This window comes from Gymnoscopelus braueri (assembly GCF_963280865.1).
Source record: "Gymnoscopelus braueri genome assembly, chromosome: 16".
NCBI lineage: Eukaryota > Metazoa > Chordata > Actinopteri > Myctophiformes > Myctophidae > Gymnoscopelus > Gymnoscopelus braueri.
The window spans coordinates 30,579,835-30,603,085 of record NC_137616.1 but is presented as its reverse complement, the minus strand read 5'-3'; the positions used below and the strand labels follow the sequence as shown (position 1 = coordinate 30,603,085).

Below are 23,251 nucleotides of genomic sequence, written 5' to 3'. Positions count from 1 at the left end.
TAGCAGATATACAAGCTCATAGCGCGGCACCGAGTGCCGCGCTACGAGCATGTAGATCTGCTATTTTTGAAAGATCGAGAAAATGTGTGCAAATTAATATATTTATATTCTTTTAAAGCAAACATTTTTAACTCAAATCTTTGCTTCTGGGGGTCCCTGAAACAAAATATTTTGAGATGGGGGTCCGCTGGAAAATACATATGATTTTGGGGGTCCTTGATATGGAAAAGTTTGAGCACCACTGATATACAGTAGAAACATACGTTTTTTCAGAAAACTGTTGGGATTTAGAAGACCTTTGCAGAATCGCCTTCAGGTCTTAATGGGTTAACAACAGCGAGAGAGGAGGAGGAGGGGATAGAGGGAGGAAGAGAGAGAGAGGGAGATTACTAACCCATCTCACTACTAACTCCAGCAGTGGTTATCAAAAGTGTGGCGGCGGAGACTCCAGGGGTCCTATTTTATACATTTCTACACCCACATATTTTCTATTTGTTTGAGAACGACGGAGCTACAAGTATGTGCCTCCCTCCCTCCCTATACCTCTCACCCTGGGGCCTCTCTCTGTCTCTCAGCTCACCTCTCTCCTCTCCCAGGCCTCAGCCAGGTTTCATTCAGCCAGCCCACTTCACACTGACCATAGGCCACACAGCGTTGGACTCATTGGTTTATCACCTTCCGTAACCTAATCATACTGCATCAACAACACCCCCCATCAAGTAGTACAAAACGTATGTTTTCAAAACAAACTTGTTTCCTTTTTTAAAGCACTCAACCGCTGTTGGGGCGAGGTAAGTTGATTTATATATCAGCAACAGCTGGAACCCAGGCAAAGTGCATCTCTGTCTCTCCTTGAGTGCCTCTAAATACCACACATAACCTGTTAACCACTTTCAACTTGGCAGACCCTTTTTGGACACGTCATTATAGGCAAAAAAAAGTTTAGAATAGGGTTTAACCACATGAACCCTATAGCATCCCCATTCTGGGCATGTCATGACTGGGGAACATTCTAGTGAAAATAGGAGAGCATTCTGCAAAAATAGCAGATCTTACAAGTTCACAAAGCATTGCAATGCGACGCTTCATGAGCTTGTAGATTTGCTCTGCAACCCCCCCCCCCCCCCGCCCCCCCTTTCCCTTAGCCACAACCACACCATTATGAATCACGATGACTAAACAAATTCATAGGAATGCTGGTCCATTATACCACTGTACCGACTCCCTGCCTCCAAGCTCACCTTGGTGAATGGCAACCGGTGACGATCTACCAACATGCACTTTCTCACCTCACATTCAGCTTTTAACAACATTCAACTTGGATCATTAACTCAAGGTTTTCTTAGTGTAAAAACGTCTACAGACATCAGGGACTGAGGGAAGGTTACAAGCTTTTAAAAGACCCAGATGGTCACTTTTTCTGGCTGCAAATCAAGTGGCGGGGTCCAGTAACTTCTGCTTTACAGGCTAGAGGTGTCTCACGGTTTGGAGGCAGGTGATGGATGTTCCCCTGAGGGCAGAGGAACTATTTTTTAGCCTGCTTCTGTTGGTCCTGCGTGGAGGTATGCACAAGGTGCAAACACTGTTCTACATAGCAACTCTCCTGTGCCCCGAGGGTTCTGAAATGGAGGCTGTGTGTGTGTGTGTGTGTGTGTGTGTGAGAACCCACATAAAAAGGTGTGTTGCGTCGCCGTGGTGTGTCTGTGTGTGTGATTGTGCGTTTGTGAGAGAGAGAGAATGTCTGTGTGTATACGTGCGTGTGTGTGTGTGTGTTGACCTATCATGATAAATTCCTCACTGTACTGGTGCAGTGAGTGAAGTCATTATATCTCACACAGTTGAGCATTATTCACTCTGTCACACACACACACGCACATGCACGCACACGCACATGCACGCACACACACACACACGTATTCATTCATTAACTCACACGGACATTATGCAGACTGCTATAGTTCATTATTATAAGGTTTGGTTGAATGCTCAATTCTGATTGGTCAATCACGCCAGTCTCGCTCTCTCTCTCTCAGCGGAACTGTTATTTCTCAACAGCAGAAGCAGACTGTTGCTATGGCCGTAGTTCTGATCAATAGACCAAGCACCTGGAACATATCAATCCACAGAAAGAAGGCCAGTCCATTTTGTTGCTTTAAAAAGCATCTCATTCACAACACCTCACAACTGTTTGCAACTGTAGACTCTCATGGACAGTTTTCTTTAGCAGGAGCCACGTAGTCCTTTTTAAATCAATAAAATCATTTTTGTGGTTATATTTTTTGTCTGATGTCTTTAGCAAGTAGTAATAATCTTTAGCAATAACTGGTATAATGAACAGCAAAGGTGGTCATTATTGGGAAATGAACCCTTTCACAGTGATTTAAGTCCTGCATCACTCTGTTAGTGTTTATTTCTCAATAATGACCGCCTCGCTGTTCACACGTGTGTATCAGTGTGTGTGTGTGTGTGTGTGTGTGTGGGGGGGGGCATGCTGTCTCATTCCAGGGTGCAGCATCATGTCTGACCTGATGCATTTATCTCTTCAGAGCAGTGCACCCTGGTTCCAGGTTCCCTCTACTGCCAGGGAGTTAATTGCATTCACCTGTTGACCTGGACCTAAATTAGTGACTGATAGGACAGCTAGAATGAAAACCAGCAGCACTCTGGGTCCCCAGGACTGACAACCACAACTCCAGGCAGCGTAATGGAGGCCAAATGGAGAAAAGAGTTTAGAGCTGGGCCCTAAACATGCTTTTGATCTACATAAAAATGTAGACCAGCAAAATCAACTCTGCAGGCAAGATGTTAAAAAGACACTAAAGGGTCATTTAGTAACATTGATTAGCTGGTTAATTTCTGGTTCTGAAGTGGAATTATGACCCCACCCCCCTTTCTGATAGAAACAGGCTGCTGCAAACAGTTGTTATTCTTGATAATGCGCAAAGCCTTGTCAGGCTGACACTCTGAAATCCAGAGCACAGAGATCGTTTTCAGGCGACCGCTGGCTGGTCGAGGCTTGCAGCTGCTGTTTGAGAGACCAGGGTCCGATTTGTAAAAAAAAAAAAAAACTGAGGGTAGGGGGACATTTTCTCAACCACTTAAGCCCTATATACCTGTATGTCTTTGTACGACAAATAGCGAAAATGGACGATCTACAAGCAAATTGAAATATCAAACTTATCAGACGGTCTACATTTCCCAAAAGAAATGCATGGATTTAACTCAAGTCTGACCAGAAGCAGGGATAAAACATATCCCCATCGGCTATAAAAAAAAAGAATAACCAGAGGCGGTATATCAAAAGCAGACCAATGGATTTCCCTAACCCTCCAGCAAATCCAACCCTGTGAGAGACAGACAGACAGACAGACAGAGAGAGGGAGATGGACAGAGATTTCAAGATCAAAAGTAACAAGTAAGAGACAGCGCAGAGAGAGCTGCTGAAAGAGATTCCGACAGGAAAGAGAGAACATAAAATAAGCAAAGAGAGATAGAAGTTGAAGAAAGGTCGAAATATTTCAAAACTCTCACTGGGGTGAAAAGATATCTGAGGCATGGTCATTTGGCACGTAACTGCAAGGGAGGAAAATGTGCGCTGTCCACGAGGCATGAGAAACTATTTTATTAACATTATGCAGCCACACTTGGCACCGCTGAAGTCTCACAATCCCTCTCCAACTGATAAAACTTGTTAAAAAATTTCACAACGTGAAGAATTGCTCTGTACAGTCACTTTGTGTTTTTGTACGTTTTCTCCCGTGCACCATGGCAACCTAACCATCTGTACTTCAACAAGAAGTACATAACACACACACACACACACATCCTACCCACACCCCAAAAAAAAAATACAAAAAAAATCAAACACGCACGTGTTAACAATAAAAGCGGACATTTCTTTGTACAACAGACAAAGAGAGACATATAGAGAGACATAGAGGGGATACAAGGAATTCCTGCTACCCGAGAAGGCATGAAAACCAATCCAAACTTGTGGCGGCTAAAAACAACACGAGGCGCTCGCAGGAAGCGTCGGGCGAAGGAGGAGGAGCAGAACCGCTTCGCTCCGGGTGAGCGGCGCGCGAACGGGGGAGGTTAAACGCTTGACGTGACCTGGGATAGTTGTGTGTCAGCGGGAGGCTCTTCGGGGCGGCTGTCAAGCCCGTTGCGAGGTAAGGTCACGGGGTAGGCTGGATGCGGCGGAGCAGGTAAGAGCAGGTTGAGGGAGCAGCTGGAGCAGCTCAGGTGCCCTCAGGTGAAATAGAGCGCCTGCGTTTACTGAAGTCTCTCTTCTCTCCTAAAAAACATTTTGCACCTCTGGACTCACAATAAGACCTAAGACAGTTTTCTGAAAAACGTATGTTTCTATGTCAGTGGTGCTCACACCGATTCATGTCAAGGACCCGCAAAATGATATGCATTTGGCCGCGGACCCCCATCTCAAAATATGTAGTTCCAGGGGACCCCCTCATTAGCAAAGATTTGAGTTAAAAATGTTCGCTTAATTTTTTTTGTATATATATATATATATATATATATATATATATATATATATATATATATATATATATATATATATATATATATATATATATATATATATATATATATATATATATATATATATATATATATATATATGTATGTATGTATATATATATATATATATATATATATATACACATACACACACAAAAATGTTCAAGATATTTCAAAAATAGCAGATCTACAAGCTCATAGCGCTATGAGCTTGTATATCTGCTATTTTTGAATAGCCAAAGAAATCTAAAATGACACAGATGCTTTCCCGGCCTTAATGGATTCATCCACCTAGGCCCTATTTTAAACTTTAGCCGATCTACAAGCTCGCAACACATTGTGAGCTTGTAGATCTGCTATTTTCGAAAATCCTTTGATTTGAAATTTGATCAAAAGAGGGACATAAGGGTTCATGTTCTGTTTTGTCCAGGCAGAATTCATGTTACAGGACAAGCTAGTAGTAATGCAAGTAGTTTCCAAAAGAACAGATTTGTTAGCCTCATAGCATAATTGCCTAACTCATATTTTTAAGGTTTTCAGGAGACAAAACAAAGTCACCTAAATGACTTAGGCAGAAAGTAAAACATTTTCTTTGCCCAAGTCATGTTTATCTGCCTTTATTTATATCTGCCTAACTCTACTCTCCTAACACTGCTGATTTATCCTGCCTTACTGCCAATGTTCTCAGCCTATCAGAACGCTTGTTGTTACATTCAAAATCATTTCTGAAGTCAAAAAGTTTACATCAAATCACTTTCTGTCTAAGTCATTTTAGAATGTAACAAGCATTCTGATTGGCTTAGGACATAGGCAATAAGGCACAATGATACAGCAGTGTTAGGAGAGTAGAGCTAGGCAAAAATGTCAATATGACCAAAAAGTGTGTTAAGCGATTTTTCAATAGTTTGAGATACAGTATGTCTCATACTAATAAAAAAAAAAAGGCCCAGTATAGTATATATCTTACAAACTCATTTGGGGCAAGAAAGTATATTTTGAATGGCAATAATATATCAAATCTATACGTTTTAAAATGCATTTCTATGGGTGTATTTTCCTCTAACTTTTTTTGCAGTATAAGGCCAGAGCAGCAATTTCAGGCTTTCACCTGGAGCCCGTAAACCGATCGAGACAGACTGCTCTGGCCCCAGCCAAGCAGCTGACTTCCCAAGGACACACAGCTTCCCCTCCGATCTTAAATAATACAGACGTAAAAAAAAAATCGCTGTGAAAGATAATCTTACAGTTCAGAGATGCAGACCCAAGTCCTGATGTTTTTACCAGACCCGACTCCTGTAAAACGGAGACAAATAAACGATGGAAGGACGGCTGAATCCGGTTCTTGGCTCAGCAGAACTGCTGAGTTGTCCCTCTGACGTTTTCCTAAACAGTGGTATTTGGATAAGGCCTATTTCAAATGAGAGCGGATAAGACAAAGTTGTTTGATCACCACCAAGAATAGAAATATTAAGAACCTTAGCGTGGGCTAATCTCCGTTAATAGATTAATGTTTCGCGAAGCTGAGAACAGGAGCATAAAAATCCCCCTGTTGTGAAATGCACATAAAAAGGTCTCTCCCAAAGATCTAGTGTTACGTTGCCTTATTGGTGTGAAACTGTGCGTGCGTGTGTGTGTGTGTGTGTGTACTGTATGCATGTGTTTAAGTATGTGTGTGTGTATATACTGTATATGCCAAGAGAGTGAGTCGGGGGGTGTGTGTGTGTGTGTGTGTGTGTGTGTGTGTGTGTGTGTGTGTGTGTGTGTGTGTGTGTGTGTGTGTGTGTGTGTGTGTGTGTGTGATCCCTGTGCTGTGATCATAGATGTAATCCCTTGCCTAATCTGGCAGATCACAGCCCTAAGGGAGATCAAACTCTGATATTTGACACCATCTTGTCTGACTACGTACCCTCAAATTACCCAGGGTATTAAGTCCAACGTCTCTGTACAGACGTGTGTGTGTGTGTGTGTGTGTGTGTGTGTGTGTGTGTGTGTGTGTGTGTGTGTGTGTGGGTGTGTGTAAAATTATATCCAACTATTACCAAACTCCAGTCAAATGGTTTTCAGTACGGAGGTAAAAAGATAAGACAAGAAGTCTTTAAAAAAAAAAAAAAACCTTTAATGCCTGGCTTCAGGACGACATTATCTGAATAAGGGAGGTATACGGTTTCCTCATCCTAGTCTCTCTCTCTCTCACACACACACACACACACACACTGTACAGGAAGGGTGGTTGATTGGGAAGCGGTCTTGGAGCGACTTGGACCCTGTAATTCAAACCTGTCATCGCTGAACAAGAGGGACCTGTTTAGTAAATAAAAGCCTTCTTCAACATTAGAGACGCAAACCACATCTGCTCTCCATTCTGACGAGGAAGGAGAGATGGAGGAGAGATTGGCAGATGTAGAGAAAGAGAAGGAAAGAGAAAGGAAAAGAGAACAACGGACAGAGAGAGAGAGACAGACAGAGCAAAAGGAAGCCCAAACTCGCCAGATGTCACGAGAATCCATCCAAACTTGTGTGACACGGTCCCATCTCGCCCCATTCTGCCCACCCAGGCTACAGTTTTCTGTATGAGAGCGATACGCGTACACTAACATTTCAATGCCACCCATACTGAGCCTCTCACTAATAAAGTTACAGGAGAGAGAGATGGGGGGGTCCAACTCAATTTGGGTAAGGAAATTTCCATGCTAAGAAGTAAGTGAAAATATAGTCTTACACAAACCTACCACCCTCCCATGCTGCTACCATAAAGAGGGGCTGACATGAGTAAATAATTACATCGGCAAAGTTTTCACTCAACTCCCCACCCCCCTCCACACCACCCCCTTCTCTGCGGAGATGGTAAATATAGGATTACGCAAATGATTATGCAAGGCATTAAACGGTTCCAGTTTGAAATGCGGCCGAGGGGGGCTGCGGTTTTTGGCGTAAACGGCAAGGGAACCAGCTTGCTAAATATGGATCGCTTGAAAAGAAAGGAGGGGGGGGGGAAATGAAAAGGAGGAGTTTGCTAACAAATAAGTTCAATGCTAACATTCTGCTTTGACTGCAGGAGGCACGGCCAATCACAGGGCGGGAGAGAGGGAGTGTGTGCACGCACGCGTGTGTGCGTATACAGCCGCAGCGTACACACATGCCTCCATCTAGTTTCATTAAAAGCCTCAAACTTTCCATGCTCATTTTGGGGATAAACTTTGCCGAGACCATTCACAACACAGCAACCCACAGCGTCTACTGAACTCCCTCTGGAACGGAAAACACTACAAGATCTCTTGCAGACTTCTTGAATGAAGCTCCAGAGTTGCAGTCGGGGAACAGCCACTCGACACCAGCCTGCTCTGAGGGGGGATGCGAGAACAACTCTGGGTCAAGCCCTCCGAGGTGTTACGAGTCCTACCTCTGGGTGGATTTACACGGCCGTCTGAGTCTCCGCGTATTTTCATATGCCCCTGGTCCCCCCCCCGGCGAGGAAGTTTACAGACCGCCGCCGTAAAGCAAACTGTGTGGGTTATAATCAAAAAGTAAAGATCGGAGACCTGATACAAGTCTACTAAAAACAAACATTGGGGACTTCTACCATCTATCCATCTACCCACTGTGTGGAACCATGTGCCTGTCTCTGTAGTGCACACTTTGTACAACAGCACACTCTCACTCTCTCCATCGCTCACTCACTTAGTTACTCACTCTCTTAGTCGCGTACACATCCTGTAAACAGGCTAATCTAAGCTCTCAACTGGTTTCACACTGGGACCAGTATAATAACAGTACATACATGAGAGGGAGTGAGATATTGGCACTGGTGTGCTGTGGTCGTGGGCACATGGCTGAGTGCCGCAGGTCAGCACACCAGTGCCAATATCTCGCAGTATGGCATGACCTCGGGTGGGTGTATTATTGTTTCATTATCAATATTTATTATCAGATATCAAGGCATTGATGACATGAGCTTATTAGGATATTGTTAACACAAAGAAGTTCCTTCATTCTTTTCGCTTTTTTGGTACTTCCAGTTCCTCTTTGGAACGTGGGATAAACTGTTGAATCGGCCCATTTGGGGTATTTTTAGGTGCAGCTGGTCATCAGCATAATTATTTAATATAGCATCAAAACCCTACCATCCAAAATCCTTTAATCCTACATACATCCGTTGTGAGCTTGTAGATCTGCCATTTTCAAAGAATTATTGAAAGAATTTGAAAGATTTAGACTATTTTTGAAACATTTTAACTACACACATCTTATATAACATTTTCAGGGACTGCAGCCACATATTTGGGGGTCCTTGGCATGAAAGAGTTTGAGAACCATTGAGTTGGCTGAAATGTCTAGTGGGTCTTACTCTACTTAACAGGGTTGATACTGTCTGTGCTGAGCTGGTGCTCTGCGTGCCATTCAGTAATGGACGTTAAACCCAAAATCCTGGCAGTGACAGTTTGATGCTCAATACGTGGGACTTTATGCCACCCAGGACAAACTCAAGAGTACAGTGACAGTGTGTTGGGCCTTTCTGGAACAAGTGGTCATAGTTGCTTGTGAAAACCACCCTTCTGCAACGCCTCAAGATCCTGGCCATGTTTCATAGCTCCTCATAGCCGTACCCATGTGTTAATGCATTCTGGGCCTAACATGATCCATAAATAGGGATGTGACATGTTAGTTTGCAGTGTGTGTGGGGGGGGGGGGGTAAGGTGGTTCTGGCGGTGGAAGGTATGAGAGACCCTCTGTTGATGTTGACAAGACTGAGGATGTGCCTGAGGCCAGCGCACACACACACACACACAATTATATGCACACACACGCAAACAAACATACCCGCTTTGGAATAGGCCCAGCTAGATTGAGTACACACACACACACACACACACACACACACACACACACACACACACACACACACACACACACACACACAGACTCTCTTACATATGAGTAAACATACAAATAATCATGTATGCACTATCTCATTTATGCATGCCCACACACTCACTCAAACTCACTCGCTCTCTCCCTCTCCCCCTTCCATACCTGATGGCTGGTCCATGCGGTTGGTTCTGGAGGTGCTCCTGCCACCGATGATGATGATGGTGGTGGTGGTGCAGACAGACAGCGGAGGAGGCGTGAGAAGGAGGAGAATGGGGGGGTGGGGGCCGTGCAGAGGCAGGGACGCAGCAGGGGCAGGGTGCCGGGGACCCAGGAGGAGGCTGGGGCAGTTGGCAGTCTGCCGCGGCCCCGGGGCAACACAGGGCGGCGGGAGGGTGGAAGTGGCAGGGCTGACAACACGGAGGAGGCGGAGGAGACGAAGGGGACGCCTGGGAGAGGGCGGAGGGCGGGTGCTGCTGCTTGGCCGGTCTGTGGGAGTCCGAGGCGGCGGGAGAAGAGGGGGAGGCGGAGGAGGAAGAGGACGGAGGAAGGTTCCTGAGGGAGCCGTTCTGTTTGACCACCCCGCCGTTCTGGTTGGACCGGTTGGTCCGCTGGACGAGCCGCGGCGAGCGCGGCCTCTGATGCGGCTGCTGCTGCGGTTGCTTCGGCTGCGTTGCAGGAGCCGCGTCCGGGACTATGGCGTCTTCTCCTCCCTCCGCGGCGAGGCGCTCACCACCGGGGGCAGCGCTGAGAGGGTCCTGGCCGTCACACACTGGCGTAACGCTGCTGTTGGGTGAGGAGGTGGGACTTCCGTTGGCGCTGGGGCAACGGTGCCCGGCGTTGCTGAGGGCCAGGGGGTCCCCGCTGGCATCACTCAGGGCCATGGTCCTTTAACGGCGGGCCTGGCAGACGCTCTGTCACTCCTCTGGAAGACAGAGAGAGAACAAGAGAGAGAGAAGTTAGGAGTCTATCAAAAATGAACAGGAGCCGCACACAGGGGAGCCTCTTGGAATCCTAGGCCCCATGACAACATATCATCCACACCACTCTGGAGACTTAAGATTTATTACACAACCAAATCTATAAGCCGTAGCATCTCTGAGGGCCCCTGTAAGCCCAGGACCCTTCCTTATATTTCAGCACTATACTTGCCGCCTCTGTGGCTGAGGATCCGACTATATTTGAAATCCTGTCAAATATCTTTTGGGGGAAAATGAATAACTACAATAAAAAAAAAACCCTGAATGAATCGTCTTGAGAAACGGGAACCCAAAACACCACCTGCTCTGTGAACTTTAAGAGAGTGGTGAGCGGCACTGGTGTCTTTGTTGATTTATCAAATCTCTCACCCGCCAGTGAAATAAGCGGCCCGGCCGATCTTAAATTCCTCTCGTCCCCTCACCGTTGTCCTGCCAGGCAGTTCAAACGGGGGCCACGTCAGAAGAGTATGATTTACCTGCCGTGGATAAGACAGGGCACCAACTGGCAGCCTTTGGTTTGTGTACATTACCCCCGATTTATACGTGGTTGTGTACCGGTGCTGTGACGCCTTGTGGGCTTGTAGATCTGCTATTTTCGGTGCGCGACACCGGCGCGCAAGCTACGCATGAATCACCCGTAAGCATGAGAAACAAAAAGAAATGGTTCCAAGCCGCGAGAACAAACAGACGGGCTGTGTTATGCTACAGTCTCAACCCGTATACCTCCAGATTGAGTTACAAAACATTCATGGAAGACTGTAATGTGAAAATGTGTTTCTGTGGGTAAAAAAAAAGGGTTGGGGGGAAGAAGGAAAATAAATCTGCGTCTGCGGTTTTTGCCATGATATGCATGACACACTTCAAAAGCAGTTGAATTGTGTTTCACAGGTAATGCACGGCTGTGGTGGGTTGTGTTGTTGGAGCAGTGCCCAGATCCAAGCCCCCACCCCCACCACAACGTACACCCAGCTATAAAGAGATTTGACATCAACCAGGATGAACTAATCACACTAGTAGGTTCTATAGTGTGTGTGTGTGTGTGTGTGTGTGTGTGTGTGTGTGTGTGTGTGTGTGTGTGTGTGTGTGTGTGTGTGTGTGTGTGTGTGTGTGTGTGTGTGTGTGTGGAGGAGGGGGGGGGATAAGGGGTTATGAAAAAGAGAGAAAGACAGAGAGGAAGATCTAAACGTGCCACCACCTCTTCTTAGGACTTGTACAGAGCAAAGTGTTCATCTAGCTCCGACTGAGGGTGTGAAAATTGACCCTAAAACCCCTTGCTGTCTAGCTGAGGACATCTTTTCAATAAAAAAAATAAGTTTATATAGCATTTATAGAACATGAGTTGCTCAATACCTTTACTTTTCATTCCTTGACAAACCGGTTGTTTGTGTGCATGGCATGCCAGTATGTACTCACAAGCACATATAAGACCACTGGCATTAAGTTCTTCCATTTTCTCCCCGTACTGTGACCCACCCCCCACAACCACTTAAGCCCTTTATACGTCTTTGCACTACAAATAGCAAGAATAGCTGATCTTGTGACGAGGTGTGTTGTGTGCTTCTGGATCTGCAATTATCACTATTGTATGAAAAGAAAACTAAAACATTTGTCATTTCCCCAAATTAGATTTTGCTAATTTTGTTATTATGTTGAAACATTTTTCCTATATGATGACAGGCCAAAAATAAGGACGCCGGGGTTAAAGTGGTTGAAAAATATTTCACTGCAAAATGGATGAGCATGCGTTTGACCGCCAAGCGATACATCACTGTGGCCTCTGGTTCCCTCTCCTCTCCTCAAGACTCTGGGAAAAGACACGCAGCGCAGCAGAATGTGACCAATGTGCTCTGTGACGCCTCAACATGAGCAAGGGGTTCGAAACATGAGACTGACAACCCTGTCGGGTGGGTCAGGGTCGCCCGAGAGGACCACGAGATGAAAAAAAAAAGAAAAGAAAGAGGGTAGAGATAGAGTGAGAACGAGTGAGAGAGAACAGACAACCTTGTTGGGTGAAGGGTGGATGAGAGGGGTGGGAGGAGAGAGAGAGAGAGAGAGAGAGAGAGAGAGAGAGAGAGAGAAAAGAGAGAGAGAAAGAATAACTCCCGAGCCTGACGAGCTCAGAATAGCAGCGTGTGGAGGGAGAGCTAAATGAAGACATTTGTACGGCTCCCACAGCTGTCAAAGTCTTACAATGATTAAAACAAGGGCTGATGTGGAACGGAGAAGATTGATGGAGAAAGCATGGAAAAGAAATCCATTGAAATTGTAGGAGAGATGGGGTATAGATCAGCGGGTTCTCAACCGGTTTTACACTGGGGCCCACATTTCTTTTGCTGAGACCAGCGCCTCGCGTATATAAAAACACACAATATTTCCCCCAAGAAACGGTATATTCATCCACGACCCTGTCACCAAACACCGATGTAGATTGTTACAAATGAAGTGTGAGCTTTATTTGGTACTGTATTAGCGATGTAGACTTTAGAATCTGTTCCACTTATGTTCTAATCTCATGTGGCCATGTGCACTGTTCATTTTGCAAGAATCTGACTGCAACATTTCTGTTTGGGTGTAGAGGAACTTAACTAACAACAGACTTGGTTGTGTGTGCATGCGTCTGTTTGTCTGTGGGTTTTGTGTGTGCACGCGAGCGCGTGTGTGTGTGCGCGCGCGGGCCAAGTCAGAGTGTTGACAGGCAGGTGAGACATCTAGGCCAGTCTGTGTGGACACAAGCAGGGTCTTGTGTCTGTCTTCAGAATAGAAGTTGACAGCCAGACGAAGCCGCTCTGTGAACAACTAAAAAGGTAAATCTCAACAGTCCCTCCAATTGACATTTTAGGCACGTAGCTGATGTTGAATGCGAGTACGTTTTAGGCTAACTGAGCGATGGTATGTCAAGGCATCATGGTCGGCAAGTATAGCCAAATAATAACAGAAGGCAACAATACAGCACTAAGAACTACTACACAGCCAAATCTGTTGCGTTAATTTACTTTTCAAGTGTAGAAAATGACCTGTAAGGGTCCATTTTTTTTACTTAAAAATATTACTGTCTAGGTAGGCTGTGATTAAAATAACAGACCAAGGCTAATATAAGTGCATAATTCCTTTCTCCATTCCACTTGCTTTCACCCCAACTTTAAACAAGCACATCTCTAAAAGGGTTTCACGCCCCTGTTAGACGTACCCCTCGAATAAACATTGGTTTGGTGGTTTAAGTTCTTAAACCTCAAGGGATGCAGAGATTATACACAAAGCACTTAGCCTTCTTTAATAAATAGGAGTGTATCTGGGGGATGTGAGACGGAGCAGTCTTAAAACGTGGCATTCATCGCAGCCACAAGTGCAACCCAGGAGACACGAATGACAAATGCAATTGACATTCAACCTGACAATAGACAGAGGCGAAACTTACTACTGGACAAATGATTATCAGTTGTCTCAAAGCCTAAATGCTGAGCTATGATTAATTTTAGACTTTAATTAATAATAAGACTCTAAACAATCACCTAATAATAGTGCAATATGTAATGAAGTACTCACATTTAGCTAGAGATTATGCACAACTAAGAAAGACGTTATTGCCAAGTATGACGTTCACAAAAGGAGTTTTAAAAACATCTAGAATACATTGCACTCCCATGAAAGTACAAAGATAACCAAGGCGGACACCTAATTTGTCCCAGAAAGGTCAAATCTACCAGCAACAACAGCTGCACTCCTAAATAGCCATTTTCCGCATGTGCTACCAAAGATGAGTGATATTTCTTCTTTATTTTATCTGTGCACCACCAACAATAGCCGAAAGCTAATGGTTATGTGAAATATTTCACCCGACATGCAACTTGATTTGTTCGCCTTCTGCACAGCACCATAATACTTTAGGGAGTTCCCAGAAAGAAAAGGAATCCATCTACAAAAACGCAACCTTTTGGGATATGAATGGTGTTTATAATAGGCCTACTGACCAAAAAATGTATTATAATTATTATTATTATCATCAGGTTCTCTACATTTGCACTAACTATTGCTATACTGTGCAACCCTGTTAAGAACAAATTATTATTTACACAATAACTGTCTGGTCGGCCGGATTGTGAATAAGCAGGTGATGATGATGCTTTCATGTGAGGTTTGAAGATTACGGGGTGTGAGAAAAGGAACGGAGAGACCCTGTGTGTGTGTGCGACTGACAGGTATACGCGGTAAGGCGAGGCGTCCTCCCCATCCCTTTAATTAAAGCTAATAAGACAGTAATTACCAGGACTCAGTCAAGAGACAGTTAATAACCACACCGCTCCCGATAATAACAACAACAGCTTGACTTCTCTTGCCAGCTCTACACGCCCGACAGGGCATTTTGACATATATTCCTTTGACATGTTACTGTCTGTCTGCGGAGAAGGGGAGTTTCTTTTGACATATTCCACAGCCCCAGGGTGGTGTTTTTAGAGCCACAGCTGGGCTCTCTAACATACCAATATGACGGTGCTCGTTGCTCAAGGCTCTGCTCTGCGGGAACTCAAGATAAATTAGGTGAACAAACCTAATCATTCCCCTCCTCAGCCCAGGTGTTCCACGCAATCGTGGTCGAGTTGAAATGAGGAGAAACAGTGCAGTTTTTTTTTTAGTCCCATGAAACAACACCAAGCCCCAAAATGGCTTATGCAGTAGTGGAATGTATGTAGTCTAGTCTTAGCCTATGTAATGTGATCTATGTATGTATATGAGCCGTTGTCTGTCACATCATTAGCCTTGGATAAAGACTATCATAGATATATTTTATCGATGTTGAGATATATATATATATATATATATATATATATATATATATATATATATATATATATATATATATATATATATATATATATATATATGATAGTCTCGATCCAGAATGGATTTAGGACGGGATAATAATCTTTCTAATAATTATATGGTAGAGTTTGTCAAGAATAGGCATTTGGCAAAACTCATGGTTGAGTTTTTTTTTTTTTACACGAACATTAGAAATATTTCTCAAAAGGTCTTTACAGGACAATCTGGGGCTACAACAGTTTTAATAGCAGCAATAATCCAATGTCCCGAGATGAAAATGCATTATATAGCGTCATTTTGGCTCTCAGCTAAACATCTGCCTGCGTTACATTGTAATAAAGCTTCCAGTGCAGTTGTTAGCGACATTGCAACGTAACGGCGGACATCATGCACGGACCCAAACAAACACACACTCCAAAACATCACACAAGTATCCTCATTTCCCCCTGTATGTATTCTAGTCTCACACACACAGTTAACAACGTGGCGGAGACATCGTAGCCGCGTTTCAAACATACATAGATTGACCAAAAGCCGAGGTCTAAAAACTAAACAGACGGGACGTTTCTCATGAGAATCGGCGTTGCCAGATTTTGTGAGAGAAATAAGCAACCAAGTCTATGAAAACAAGACCAAAAAGAAGCGACTCTGGGCAAGCAACATGAGCAATTTTAAACCGGTATGCGTCGGCTATTTGAAAATAGCAGATCTACAAGCTCACAACGCGTCCCGATGCAAATTTTTTTTTACATTCTAACAACACAAATGCTCCCTGGCACAAAACATTTATGAAAATATCTGAGAACCACTGGTTTAAATAATTATTTTTTGGGGGGGAAACAAGCCCAAATAAGCAAGTACACTTTAGAAACAAGCCCCAAAAAACCGCAACCCACAACTAACCAATACTTACAAGCAACTTTACAGATAAAACAAGGCCCAAAGTCGCTTATAATAGGCGGAACATGGCAACAACTGGGGACGTTTCTCAGGAGAATCGATCTTCTTCTTACCCCGGAGCGGCTGCTCGTCGTCGCGTGAAGAAGATCCCGATAGATCGCCGTTCAGATCAGACCAGATCGGTAACAGTTGCCGCCGGGGAGAAACGAACGGAACGGTTGCGCTACATATATGATACGCGACTGTAAACAAACTCTCCGCCGGCTCGGTTGGTTGTAGTATGTTGATCCACTGTGTCCACACAAATGATTAGAATACCCCGAGAGGGAGGAAGCAACAAGTCGTTGTGGGGGGAAAGCGGGCTGCTTTTTCTCATGGGAGAACCAGCACGCACTACCAGAATGACAAACACCCACACACACACACACACACATACACACTCTCTTCCACAAACATACAGCCCTCTCTCAGCTCTCTCTCTCTCTCTGTGGGACGGAGGGAGGGAGAAGGAGGAGGGTTGGGGTTGAACATGAACACACTGATAGGACGCTCACATCGTCTCAGAGCCTTCAACAGTTCTCTTATTTTAACCCACTCACTGCCACTAACACACACACACACACACACACACACACACACACACACACACACACACACACACACACACACACACACACACACACACACACACACACACACACACACACACACACACACACACACACACACACACACACACACACACACACACACACACACACACACACATCATCATCATCATCATCATCATAGTGATACTGATTCCCAAACGTTTTAATTTCAAGGACCCCTAGTTTGATATGCATTCATTGTTAGGCCAGTGGTTCTCAAACCTTTTCATCGTGTCAAGGACCCCAAAATATAATATGTTGGATTACAGTGTGTAATGTTTTGTGATACTGTTGATGAGGATCAAAATAAACTAAACTTAAACTAGGACCCCAAAATATGTATTTGACTGCGGACCCCCCCATCTCTGAAAATATTTTGTGCCAGGGACCCCCACACGATTTGTGTTGTTAAAATGTTTCCAAAATATTTGCGCGTTGAGGGCTTGTAGTAGTTAAGTAGTAGATGTAGTGGTTAAAATGATTTCGATGCTTTATTAATTAATTTTGCTGGGGACCCACAGGAACCCTCAAGGACCCCTGGGCTGGGGGTCCCCGGACCCTTTGAGAACCACTGCATTAGGCCAAATGGAGGTCTGCATGCCATCCCATTTTATACAGTGTTTCTCTCTGGGATGAGTGGGATCCCACACTGTAACATCTTCAGGGTCTTGATTGCTTGATTGATTGAATACTTTATTAGACAGAAGTGTAAACAGCACGAGTACAGTACATTTGAGCTAAAAGGATAACACAAAAAAAAGTCCTGGGAACTTTCCATGGTTAATTTAACTCTGAGGGTTCTATTTGGTTCCTTTTGCACTCTCTCGAAGTTACAGACCCATAACTGGGTCCATTTGGTTCCTATCCAACTATTAAATATTTAGCTGGGGAGTGGGGACCCCTTGGAACCCCTTCAATCAGGGGTGTGTAGTGGGCGTTGGGTGTTCCCTCATGTCTTTGAGCAGTGCAACTGTGGGCAACAGGCCCACACATGCGTGCGTGTGAGTGTGTGCGTGTCCCAAACTCCCAACACTTTACAGGCCGGTGTGCCAGACGCCCAATACACAATTTGTATTTATCTATTCACTCTCTCATCTATTCAAGCTACTTAGGCTACCTGTTAAATACTGCGCCTTGGCCACCCCCGCTGTTTATTGTTGTTGTGTGTACTTATTAGAGAACAATAGCGTTAGCCACACCCACCTGCTTTGCATAAGACCATTGATCAGTGGTGGAAGAAGTACAAGTAAAAGTAGCAATACCACAGTGTAGAAATACTCTGTTACAACAAGTAGCCTTGTACTTCAGTTAAAGTACAAAAGTATTGGCCGTCAAAATATACTTACAGTACCAATAAAGTAAAAGTAACTGCTGATCTACAAGCCGATCTATAAGCTTGTAGATGGCTATTTTTGAATAGCCGAAGTACAAAATTGGGCTTCAGTGGATAATATCTTGTATTAATGATCTAAATCTGCAAAATAACTAGTAACTAAAGCTGCCAAATAATTGTAGCGGAGATAGACAATATTTGCGTCTGAGATGTAGCAGAGTAGAAGTATAAAGTATTGACAAATGGAAATACCCAAGTAAAGTAAAAGTACCTCAAAATTGTACTTGAGTACTTGAGTAAATGTACTTAGTTACTTTCCACCACTGCCTTTGATTGATTGGTTGGGCCAGATGAATCTAATTATCACCCCTAACCCGCACAAAGGTTACTGGTTAACGGCCATCAGCCTTGATGTTTATCCACATACCCCATTAAAATAGCTCTCCCCCACTGAAGAATCCCCACTGAGCCACTGCCCCGAAGGACCCCTGGGGGTCCCCGGACCCCATGTTGAGAACCAGTGTAGACCCATAAAAGGTTCTGTGAGTGAGATATTTTTGGTTAAACCAAACAGTTTATTGGTAAAAATGTGAAGCTTTAATATCGTCGCTGCCGTGCAGAAACCTCTCCATATTTTAACGTATTGTTTATTTTCGTAAATGAATGCCCTACTTGATCATACTGCAACGTAATTATCATAAGTAGCAGATCAGCAAGCATGTAGATCTGATTCCTTAAGACCTGAGGCAATTCTTAAAAATGTTTTCTAAATCCTAAAAGTAAAAAAAAAAAAAAAAAAAAAGCAGATCTACAAGTTCATAGCGCGGCACTCGGTGCCGCGCTATGAGCTTGTATATCTGCTATTTTTGAATAGCCAAAGAAATCTAAAGTGACACAGATGCGTTCCTTCCAGGTCTCAATGGGTTAACTATTTTTGAATTTGAATCCTGAAAAGTAACAGTTTTGGTTATATGAGGATTCCACCCGACAGAGACTATATGCTTTACATTACGCTACATTATATTAGTTAACAGTGTGTTTGTTAACAGGGGGTCTCCCATCTCTCCAGCTCTTCAGTATTTTGTATCAGGAGAGAGAACCCTACAAACATCATTTATCAGCTTGTGCTGAAGTTCCAATATTGTCTGCTCAATTATTTGTTTCATCACTTCCAATTGTACTTGTTTATCCTGTACCATGTACGAGTTCTCTCTCCTGGTTGGATGAAATTGGTATTCCAAGTAATAACCTGAAAATGTGTTTTCTGTTCATCAAATAGCTGGAGAGATGGGTACATCCGTTATTGAACAAACACTCAACAACATTGCTATGAAAGTATAGAGCTATTAACCACTCATTTTAACAAGACAAAACAGACGAAAAGTGTTTCTGAACCTATATGATGAGTCCTAAATTCCCTGCACATTAAAACCGACTACGCTGTCTATTATGTAGGCCATGTTTGCCTAAAAAATATCTATCCACTCACTGTTATGGTTATAACATAGTCTACTAACCACTAGGGTATTATTCAGTCTACCTCAAATTGCAGGGATTTCAGACAGTTTGGTTACACCATGACCATGTGCAAACACAACTTTTAGTTTGTATATTTTAACTGCATAACTTTGGACTTATATTTTCCCCCCGACCCCACTGGAGGGTCTCTGCCCTAACATAGGACAACTTTGGCCCAAATCAATCAGTTAGCTCATCCCATATCCTAAGGCCAGATCATAAAGTAAATGTTACTTACATAACAAGCTATACCGTACACATGAGGAGGAGTTATTTTACGGGTCAATTGTCAAGGAATGTAAAAAAGGAGAGAAACACATAACCAACTGTAAGATGACACAATGATGTGTTACAAAGTTTACGGAATGAATTGTGTATTATAAATGGAATGACCAAAGTAGGCAAGTCTACTCATGAAAGCAGGAAATAGTCTCTAATTAGCAGATTCTACCTCGTGATCTTTTAATATGGCCCCACCCTTTCAAAACATATTGCTCTGCATGCTACTTTAAATTATACACCGCGGTTCAGATGTGTCGAGTTGGCTGCATTTCCTTCTTTGCTTCAATAACGCCTTGAAACCCTTTCTCTCTCAACTCCCTCTGTCCCCACCATGTGCAACAGAATCCCTTGGAATAACCATGGTTTTATTCAGACCTCAAAATGGTTGGAGCTGTCCACAATGATAACAATCCCTCCTAACTTACAGCTCGTCGTGGCCGTCAACATTTACATACTTCAGGCACTTAGCTGACACCCTTTATTCAGAGTGACGGGCAACAAGTGAACAGGGAGAGTTTCAGGACACATGGGCTGTTGATGGACACAAACCGGCTGCTGTGTGTGGAATCAAATATGACTTTTCGTTTACGTGGAAGTTTCACAGGCCAACAGGCCATCAAAACACAGGCAATGTCAAATTACAAAAAAATAAGCCTACCAGCCTAAGTAGAAAATTCAAACTAGATTTTTGTTTTGGTTCCGGACACTTTTTGGTGGAAATATTTTCAGCAAAGCACTTAAAAGTGTTTGCCTTTCAGATTTTTTTGCCTACTAAAGTGAACCTGTTGCCTACTTATGGGACATGTTAATCAAGATTACATCATTCACATAAAATCACTTATTTTTTCCTGATCAACATTCCCTCTCTTTAAACTGTTAAAGGAGAGACCTCGATTCTAGTTTCTTCTGGAAGTCAGCATTGTGCAAGGACAGCCCGACTCTGCTCGGCAGGGGAGGTAGTTGATCACAGGGAATGCTGGGAAGACGGAGGGTCATACCTGGCTTTCATTTCAGCTGTCCACCAGGATTAGGACACAGTTCATATAGCGAGCTGTAATCATCTGCAGTAGTTGAGGCACTCGTTCACTGCTGGCCCCCGAGGCCAAGTCAAAGCCATACCCTCACAGTGCTTTGTGGTAGTTTGTATTAGTAATAGGTAGAGCCCGACCGATCACAGATCTCTGGGTCCAATGCTGACCCTGATTTTGGAGTCCTAGACCTAGACTACCAATGATATTTTGTATTTAAAAGGAGCATTTTATTTTATCTAACCGTTTAATCCCTATTAATAAATAAATAGCAGACCTACAAGCTCACAACGCATCCCACCATGATGCGCTGTAAGCGTGTAGAACTGCTTTCCCCCCACTTTTTTTAATCTATTGAACATTTTCACCAACAATGACATGCCCAAAAATAGGGAAGTCAGGTTTAAAGTGATTGAAGATCATTCTGGAATCTGGACACATCGGCTGCATAATTGCTGATACTTGAGGGGGTTCCAGGAGGTCTCCAGCAAAATGAGTCACAGTGTAAAAACTATTTTTTTTGGCTATTTGAAAAGAGCAGATCTACAAGCACACTCGATCGAGATTGAAGATCTGCTATAAAAAAAATTAAAAAAGATTGACAAATCTTTTATGGGGATCCCGGACCCTGTCTGGCACAACATCCTTTCAGATGGCGGTCCGCGGCCAACTAAATATCAACTTGGGGGTCCTTGACATGTAAAATGTTAGAGAACCACTGCTCTGTCACTGACAGTGGAGGTTTCTCCTGATGTATTTTAACCCTGAACACTAAATGAGTGATTTTTGTCCTGAGGTCAAGGATCACAGAAATATGTTGGTATACTCTACTGAGTCAACCTACTACTACAAGCACTACTACCACTATTAACTAAGTGCTGAACTATGTCACACAATTTAAACCCCAAACATACAAAGAAAAAACTACGCTACAGCACTCCTATACCGTACGTCCCAGAGACATAAAAAACTTCAAACAGCTCAGAAGAAGATGATGACAGCTAAGGATGTATGGGGAGAAAAAAAAACACACACACACAGTAAAATCCTCAATGTTAATTTAAATCTGAGAATGTAAAAATGGACCCTTATGGGTTCCATTTTTACACTCTCTGAGATAAAGGAACACTGTGGATTTTACTGTGCCCACGCACTCCACAAAAGCCTTCCTGCCATAAATTAAACATGATCCGACTCGTTTTCTGATTTGGAGGTGCGTTAACAGTGACCTAATGGGAGAGCGTTCAGATGGCAGACTGTAATGCACGGAGACGTAAATGCAGGAAGGAGGCAGGTAACCTTAGAGCCCCTCTGTGCATTGCTGCTACCCCTGTATGTGATAATGTCTGGCTAACAAGAAGGGAGAGAGAGACACAGGCTGGTGGGAGTTGAGGGGCTGTTTGCAGGGGAAAAGGTCCAAAAGTACAAGAGAGTGGTGGAAGAAGTACTCAGATCTTAAGTAAAAGTAGCAATACCACAATATAAAAATACTCTGTTACAAGCAAAAGGCCTGTGTTCAAAGTGTTACTTGAGTAAAAGTACAAAAGTATTGGCATCGAAATATACTTAAAGTACCAAAAGTAAAAGTACTAAAATGTTTGAAAATAGCAGATCTTCAAGCTCACAACGCGTCGCGATGCGACACGTTGTGAGCTTGTAGATCGGCTATTTTCAAATAGCCTATGTATAAAATAGGTCTAAAGTATGCTTTACAATATAATAATGTATATCTGCAAAGTAACTAGTAACTTAAGTTTTAAAATAATTGTAGTGGCGTAAAAGTACAATATTTGCCTCAGAGATGTGATGGAGTAGAAGTAAAAGTATCGAAAATTGGAAATACTCCGGTAAAGTAAAATTGCCTCAAAATTGTACTTAAGTACAGTACTTGAGTACACATACTTAGTTACTTTCCACCACTGGGTAGCATGAACCAGGCGTTTGATTTAAAGAATCAGTAGAGAGAGAGAAACGTGTAAATGAGCAAGGGTCTAAATCAGAGGGGAGAGAGAGTGTGCAAGCGGTAGAGAGAGAGAGAGAGAGAGAGAGAGAGAGAGAGAGAGAGAGAGAGAGAGAGAGAGAGAGAGAGAGAGAGAGAGAGAGAGAGAGAGAGAGTAGCATTAGCGAACGGATGGATCCTCTCAACCCTCTCTTGGGCAGCATTGTTCGCATTGCTCTGTGGCTTCTGTGGGTCTTAGTTTCGGAAACCGGGGGGAAACCCTATCCGCCCGACACCTCTACAGTGAGGACGGACATCTCCCACCCGATTAGCGCAGAGGGCCCCTGACGTCTGCGCACGTGGACCCAGGGGGCCCGAGGAAAGCTAGAGGCCAAGGC

At 43.7% G+C, this 23,251-nt stretch overlaps 1 protein-coding gene across 6 annotated transcripts in view; it reads right to left on the bottom strand.

Moving 5' to 3' along the window:
• Positions 1-23,251, bottom strand: part of disp1 (dispatched homolog 1) — a 116,031-nt gene that overhangs the window by 29,143 nt on the left and 63,637 nt on the right. For 4 of the 6 annotated variants that reach the window (XM_080453061.1, XM_080453059.1, XM_080453060.1 and 1 more), the window contains one exon: positions 9,571-10,330. In XM_080453061.1, the coding sequence (XP_080309187.1) occupies positions 9,571-10,289 (719 nt within the window). In that variant the 5' untranslated portion in view covers positions 10,290-10,330. Of the gene's footprint in view, positions 1-9,570; positions 10,331-16,216; positions 16,549-23,251 lie in introns of those variants that run through there. The other 2 variants (XM_080453058.1, XM_080453063.1) reach the window with 2 other exon arrangements.